Source organism: Etheostoma spectabile, chromosome 9, assembly GCF_008692095.1.
Source record: "Etheostoma spectabile isolate EspeVRDwgs_2016 chromosome 9, UIUC_Espe_1.0, whole genome shotgun sequence".
NCBI lineage: Eukaryota > Metazoa > Chordata > Actinopteri > Perciformes > Percidae > Etheostoma > Etheostoma spectabile.
In genome coordinates, this window is record NC_045741.1 from 11,657,501 (window position 1) to 11,665,500 (window position 8,000).

At 40.7% G+C, this 8,000-nt stretch overlaps 1 protein-coding gene and 1 long non-coding RNA gene across 2 annotated transcripts in view; one reads left to right on the top strand and one right to left on the bottom strand.

Moving 5' to 3' along the window:
- The first annotated feature begins 6,776 nt into the window (after positions 1 to 6,776).
- The window catches only part of col24a1 (collagen type XXIV alpha 1 chain), a 92,609-nt gene continuing 91,385 nt past the window's right edge, over positions 6,777 to 8,000 (top strand). The window contains exon 1 of the mRNA XM_032525635.1: positions 6,777 to 7,298. Coding sequence (XP_032381526.1) covers positions 7,246 to 7,298 — 53 coding nt within the window. The 5' untranslated portion in view covers positions 6,777 to 7,245. The remainder of the gene's footprint in view (positions 7,299 to 8,000) is intronic.
- LOC116695416 (uncharacterized) overlaps positions 7,935 to 8,000 on the bottom strand; it is a 10,678-nt gene continuing 10,612 nt past the window's right edge. The window contains exon 3 of the long non-coding RNA XR_004333456.1: positions 7,935 to 7,945. This is a non-coding gene — a long non-coding RNA (uncharacterized LOC116695416). The remainder of the gene's footprint in view (positions 7,946 to 8,000) is intronic.

An 8,000-nucleotide genomic window follows, 5' to 3' on the forward strand; every position in this document is an offset into this window, starting at 1 on the left:
TGCAACTGTAAGTTACTTTCAATTGAATGTTTTAATTTTCTCCAACTTCTCTATTTTTATGACTTTAGTTACTTTGCATATTCATATTCATTATACAACATATTATGAATAATCTATGATGTATTACCTTGGATTGAGAGGAGACTTTATTGATCCGATGGTGAACTTCACAAGCTAGCTGCAAAGAAGTCAAACTTCTGCTGTTATTTTGGTGAGAGTAACTCAAAAGCAATGCATCGAAGTGTAAAGCATTACAATTCAGAGACAGTAATTTTGTAATATAACTAATTACTCTCAAATAACAGTAACTAGTAATCTATAATGTTTTACATTTTTGAAGTAACTTGCCAGTAGTTTTACAGACCTGAGACTGGAATCAATCTTCTCATCAATCTCTCTGCAATAAAAATAAATAAATGAATGTTGAACTTTTTCTTTAAGTGCATTTAATTCATCAATCTAATACCCATGGTTTATGTAATTCGTCTTTTCTTAAAGGGTTACGGTGAATATTGTATTATTCCGAGAGATGAAAACAGATGAAAGGATATACAGTATGTATGTCGGATGATTCATGAGTTTTCAAAACACAACAATGATTTTCTTCATAACGTTCTGAATATCTAGCATGATTGTTCAACACTTTCTGCCTACGTAAAGATTATCATCATCAGCGCTGGCTTCACTTTACACGGAAAATATAGGGGATCGGGCATAAATTACTTGCAGCCTAATGGTATCACTGGAGATAAGAGTGAACATGCCTTTTAAGCCATTCTCTCAACCCTCACGAGAAATAAAAGGGGATTTTGTATGAGGAACATTGTAGTAAGCAAGCATAAAGCCACTCTCTGTTCCACAGCCAGCTCCTTAGAGAATTCACGCCAGAGGATCAGCTCCAGAGATGAAAGTGAGGTCAAGGTGGCTTTTTTTCTCCTCCTCCCTAGATCAGGCTCTATCTCTCCTCTCCTCTCCTGTCCTCTTCTCTCAAACTGAGAGCAGTCAGAGGTCCTGAAATGATGGATAAATGAAGTCTTAAAAGAGCTGTCTTTGTCAACTGTTGTCCAAGCTGAGCCAGGTTGTCTGAATTAAAACACTTTTCTTTAAATCAGCATGTGATTATTAGATTTTACAGCCAATAATTATACTTCTTTTACTACTGTTTTATAGCATTTGGATGTGATCTGCATTGTGCATCTTGTGGTATAATATGTAGAGCTCTGCCTGTGAGGCAATGTAGGATCTTTCAAAAACCTGTCAGAACAAACAATGCAGATATCTTATTATATCCTCATAGGAAAACATCACTATCATTCAAATGCATGACTATTCCTTTTCATTTTCACATGGGACAAGGTCAAAACAGCGCTGAATGACATACCCACTTTTATAGTAGCAATACGTTAATGTTGCCTTGCTTTGTCACGCTTGCAGGGTCACCATGCTGGATGTGTAATCGTCTGTGTCTGAAAACAGATATTATTATATTATATTTATCCCCTTTGCAAATGAAATGCTTCAGGTTTTTGTTTGAATTGTGTTTCATCATACAAAAAAATACAAGAGTTTTAATACTCTGATTGGCATGTGCTCTCAAATTAAAGCCTAAGAGTTTGCATGACCATACAGTGGAGCCACTTTCTTTCGAATGTCCTCTGAATTAGTTTGTATTTATTTAATTTGGAAAATACACAATTTTCCTTTGTCCCCTTCAATGAGAAATACGTAGTGTCGGCCTGACTTAACAACAGGTTAGAACTAACAGGGACAGACAGCAGCGAAGAAGCAGGATTGGAACATTAATTGCATTCACAGGATAACAAGCAAAACGTCTTCATCTTACTCAGCACATTTCTTCTTTTCCTGTACTCATTTTTTTACTGGCAGGCAATTGATTACTGGGTATAGTCAAATTCAAGTACAGACACAGCACTGGTTCCCAAAGCACTGTTAATTGACGATGTTAAGGAAAGCATAACCTTAAACTCACCTTAAACGTTCGTAATTTATGATGCTGCAACCTGTGATTTTGGCTGCACCGGAATGACGGGAGTTTTTGAAAAGTTGATAGACGGGCTTGTTTTTGTGGGTTTGGTTGACTTCTGCTCGACATGTGCAAAACTAATTACACACACACACACACACACACACACACACACACACGCAAACCCCTCCGTTGGTGCAGCTGAGAAATGAGAAGTGAAGGAAAGAAAACTTGATTTCCATGAAGCAACAATATAAAATGTGTTTCTTGCACATAGTGTATGATGAGAGACCTCACCATTTTTTTTTTTAATTGAATTGATGTTTCGGGATACTGTTCAAATGAACTATCAACTAACCAGGCATTGTTTCAAGAGCCATAGCTGTGAAATCGGCCCAGAAGGCTTCACAACGAAAAGTCAAACATGAGGCAACACCTCCCTGTGCAGTGTGTGTGTTCCTCCTCTGTGCCCTCTCTCCACCCCATATGACCTCCAAAGAGACTTTCACTTTCCCTGCACACTCCCAAACTTCCTTTCAGCCCAAACTCCCCCTTCACCCTGGACTCCCCTGGCCCCTCTCTCCCTTTATTCCCATGGTCCCTTTAAGCTCTGCAAACCACCTCATTGCACACACATATACACACACACACACACACACACACACACACACACACACACACACACACACACACACACACACACTTACATAGATCATTGTTTCAGCTATCAACTGCTCTGTATTCCACCATCTGTTCTCCCAGCTGTTGCCCACTCTCTCCCCACTCGACACATCTTTACGTGCCGCTGACACGCACACAGGACAGAAATTACCATCGTGAAATTACACAGTGCTGTGTCTGCTAATTAGAGACAGAGGCAGGTTTAGTGTCTAGCCAGTTTGCAGGTAGGGTCAGCTGTTAACCTGGTCTCAGAAACCTATTAGTCTCCCTCAGGCTGATATTTGGCTGATATTTGACTGATGAGCCGTTTACCTAATGAGGCACACTTAACCAACCGTGTTGGCAGTATCAAATCAAGGAGAATCCACTTACAGTAGGCACTCAAAAGCACATTCTCATCATGTCTACCTGCTGGTTACAAGAAAATATTTTGTTTCATGCTCTACCGACCGTAGTGCCTTCCCTCCTCCTCAATCCACTTTCCTGTTGCTCTTTCTCTTTTACCAGTCCGGTTGACTTTGGCTTCACTCTGGTTCTGAGAGGCTAAAGTTTCCACACACCCCATATTTACAAGCTGTTACTGTACTATAAAATGTTAACCTGAAAGATAATACGCTCTCCAACCAGCACATGGTGTTTAAATTCGGAACTTCCGGTGACACCCCCAAGCCCAAATTAAGTACAAACTCACAGCTACTCGACTCAACACACACTTGGTACCAGCTGCTTTTCTGTATTTTGGTTTCCACTGCGGACAGTACCCAGTTTCCCAGCTGATAGCCATATCAACGCCGCGTGAAACTGCCATGACATCATTTTCAACGCAACACTGCTGGATGCTTTTATCAGCAACGATGTCTGCACTTCATCAATTTAAGGCGTAGTGTAGCCTACGGCGTGGTTTTGTGTACTGATATTTTTTTTTAAATCTGAGCTGAGTGAATAACAAAATTGCTGTCACTATGACGGTAGCTTTGCTTTTTAAAATTTTGCAGTACTGTATATCTCCTGTGAAATGATGTTTCTCTCTGAAAAGAGTGAATTGAGTTAAGTGGAGTTGTGCAGTACCATGAAATGGAAAAGCAGCACAGGCCACTCCCCCTGGCTCAACAAGGGTTTGGATGCTTGCCAGTGGGTGAAAGCCAACCCCAGATTTGCTCTCATTTTGGAACTGGCTTGTTTTACCACGCTATATTTGTGTTTATCTGCACTGTGTCCGCCATTTTTGTAGCCTACTCTTGCATGCATGCTTTCAATCAGGCATCTGATCACGTTTTTATTGAGGTAGACAGCCAAAAACGTCCTGAACTACAAAATAAAATAATAAAATACAGGCAAAGGGCAGGGTCTCTGCAGATACAGACACATACCTACACTCATAGTGGGCCATACGTGTGATGAATGATAGAGATTCTTTTTAGTCTGTACATTTTTTTTAGGAAAATGCTTCTTATTGTGCCTTTACAGAAAACATGTTATCCATTGCTTCTAAACCATTTTTGTTAGCAATTTTGGTACAGTAAGAAGTCAAGCTAGAATGGACATGTGCTGTTCGTGCATTATGTAATAGTTGATCATATGGAAGGACTTTGTCTGTATCCATGTGCTGGTCTGATCAGAATCCTGCCTGGCCTTCTGCAACTCCATCGTTGTCTAAAAACACTGGTCCATTGACTGCCATGCTGATTCTGGCTTCATTACAACACTATTTTGGCCATATCAACGGCTAAATTATGAAACTGTGGAAGGGGAATACCACATGTTTCAGGAGGCGGTCAGCATACACTCAACTGGGTCTGCTCATTCCTCAAGAGAGTAAAAAGAGAGGTGATCTGATTCTGATTATCGGACACCAGTCCTTCGGGCCTAACATTGTGATGCTCAGTGCACAATGGACTGATTAGTACACATCTGGACATAAAAAAGAAAAGAAAATTCATCTTGAAAAGTTTGCTGTAAATCTGCATGCATACTTGGCTGAAGTAATTTTATGGTATAATATAGTGAAAAGCTTCATAGAACCTTTTTTGCAGCATGAGAGCTCCTATATAGATAATTTCATCAAGGTTTTATCAATATTTTGGATTCAAACTTTCTAGAGGGTTTATCAATCAGCAAATGGCAAATGTACTAGTTCTTTAAGAAAGATAATATGTAAGCCTCCAACGGCATCGTCAGGTTTTTGCTACAAACTGATCATGTCATTATTTTGTTCATGATGTTGATTCACAGTCTTGTCAGAGAACCAGCATTTCAACATTTTTGTTTCCTGGAAGTGGGAGAAAACATCTGGTCGAAGCATTGCTATCCCGAGATGCTGGCTGATGGCAAAGCCAGCGAGAGAGATAGAGAGAGAAGGAGAGAGAGAGGGTGGATCCAGTGCAAAGTGCTTCCTTTCTCTGAGACAACTGTCTTTGATGAAGAGGGGGAAGTGAGTTTGACCGACTGCTGCAGACACACACAGACCTCTGTGCCTTGTTTGGAGGCACCACAAAATGAATGCTCTTTATTAGCTTTGCTGTTTATAGTGGCTAGTTGGCTCGCTTGGAGTTTCCATTTCACTTTAACCTCTCTCATATTACTCCTTGTTTGGGCATTACGACTGTTCACTGTCAACTGTCTTTTTGCTGTTTTCTGGTTAAGAATTGCTGTGTGCTCCACCTGGGATTAGACGCGGAAACTGCTCTGTCTCCTAGTAGCATCCCCCCAGTTTCCTAAACCGCAAACCATATGGACTCTGTCTCCATCCAGGCTGAGCGGAGGGAGGCTGTGGTTGTCTGAAGATGGATGCTGGGGATGTGGGATCAGGGGGGCAGGGGGGGGGGGGGGGGGGGGGGGGAGATCCACAGAGCTCTGCTTGTTCTATGTTAATGGTTTATCCTTGTTCTGGAAAGGTGGAAGTGGGTTAGAGCCTGCTTGTTTGAAAAAATTGATGGGAGAGATAAAGAAAAGAAACTGACTAATTATCAAGGAGGAAACACAGTGGTGTCTTGTTCAGACATGGTTACATAGAAACAAAGAAGGGTTATTTCAAATTCTAATCAGTAACAGAACAATAGAAATTATGATAAACACTACAACAGTTTGTGCCCATCATAAATATGTGTTTTTGTAGATCTCGTGAATGAACACAATGCAACAGCTAGAGCTAGTGCAAAAGTCTTAACACTTCAAACTACATGGAATGCTATCCAACCTGTTAAACCTTCTTCACATTTTATATTCTCAGACCTGCTCAGGATTATGTCACATGGTGGTCTGTAACATAATTGCTTTTTTAATTTTACGTGAGTAGAATTGCAGTTAATTATTATAGATGGCCAAAGAAAATGAAGTCCACCGCTGCCACATTGTTCTGGACGACACAGTGCATATACTGCATGTTTTGTTTGTATGATTTCACACCAAACCCCGGCGTTCTCAAATGATCATTTGCATCATCTATGACTGTTTGAACCTTATTGAATCATTATTTAGCCAAGCAATACCCAAAAGACTTTCTCACATACTTGATCTTCATACTGCCAAGTTCTTATGAGATTCAAATGAAGTTGTGCTGTGTCTAATCGTACTCAGAACAAAATGGGAACTCTACCCCTTATTCCCCTGCTAAGAAAATACACTCTTAGATAAGGATGCACTTTTAAGTATCTGTGTGCAAAGACTGTTCAGTAAGCAAGTTTTAGTAGCAAAATAAAGTGGTGTAACCTAGTCCTGATATGAGTCAGATACTATTGCCATTTGGCTATGCCGGAACAACAGTGCCTTGACATGCAGCACCTGACAGATTTGCCTGTCAGAAAATAACATGACGCTGCACCAGCTGATCTCTTCTATTTTTCTCTGGCATTATTTCAGTGTACTATTTTGGTACGTGCCATTAAACTTAAGTTTGTGTTTTTAGCAAGAAAGTTAATGGTGACTTGTAATCAGAACATCCTCTCTGCAGAGTACGGTTAATATGAGTATTTTAGGTCTACCAGCTTTAATACAGTCATCACAGTAGACAAAGGGCATTGATGAACACAAGCCACAAGTCTATCCGTGATGTCACGAGCCTGTAACTGGTGAAATCTAACACCACCAGCTGGTAGGAGTTGTGTTGGGGTGAATACAGATCACCTTGGATCAGTGCAAGTCAAGGCACATAGCACAAACCAGCGCCTGGGGGTAAAGACGCACAGAGCTGGATCTGCTGTTGTATTACAGACCCCTCAGTCAAGTACTGACTCTCTGTATCGCACACAGAAGTCGAGTTAACACCGCTGCAATCCGAATAGTCGCTTTCCAAGCCAAGTTTTCTATGCAACTGTTGCGCGTCTCCACTTTGGATAGAAATAGCCTGATCACTGCGCGCCGCAGAGCGCAAAGGATCGGAGAAGCTCTGGTTTGAACGAGTGGGATAGATCTCTCCTCCGGACTGCAAAAGCTACGATGAGGAAATTCTGAGGTGGCAGAACTCATCTGTCCACTTTACGCTTCCTTTGGCTGTTACCAAAGGGTTAGCCCATGAGCAGGTATCCTCTTGAGTGTGATTCTGTTTTTACCCAGATCTCTGCTGCCTGGACAAATGCATACAAATGCATTTAGGAGCTCAACGGACAAGGAGTGGACACGTTTCCGCGGCAGCAACGTAAGTGGCCATTTGGTTTAATAGTATGCAGATGTTTGGCTACCTATGCAGATTTTAAACTGTTCATAGAACAGGTTTTCGTAAAAAAAGGCAACTTGGGCACGTATTTTTGTTCTCTTGGGTCTTTCTCTGACAAGGGCGCCAATTGACTAAATAAAGTCTCTACAGCTAAACGTTTTTGCAACCAAAACGTGACTGACAATACAGTATTTTCATTCAGTCAATTCAGTAAATACACTGAAATCATTGGTTTCTATCATTAATGCTTTTCCTGTGAGGATGTTCTCAATTAGATCCCTTTGTTTCTGCTGACTTTTCAATATGAAGTAAAATTGCACATGTGGACTTTGAAAGGATGGAATATTTAATGTGAACTTCTTTTTTGTTCTCTGTTGATCTTGATAAATATAGCTGACATCTTAGAAGTAGTGCCTGTAAGTGCACATGCATAGGCTTTGAACTCACCACAGGAACATGCAGCCTGGAATCTCCTACATTTTATTCTGAATAACATGTGGCCAACTGCTGAACTCTTTTTACATGTCTTTCACTCACATGGCTATGATAAGCTGGGAAATAAACACTGTAAATGGCTTGGAAGCAATTATGCATACTCAGCATGACAGTGATAAATCCTTTTTATAGGCCTACGATATGAGAATATACAAGCACAAGAACTGTCAAGGACTCAAGACCTAAAAA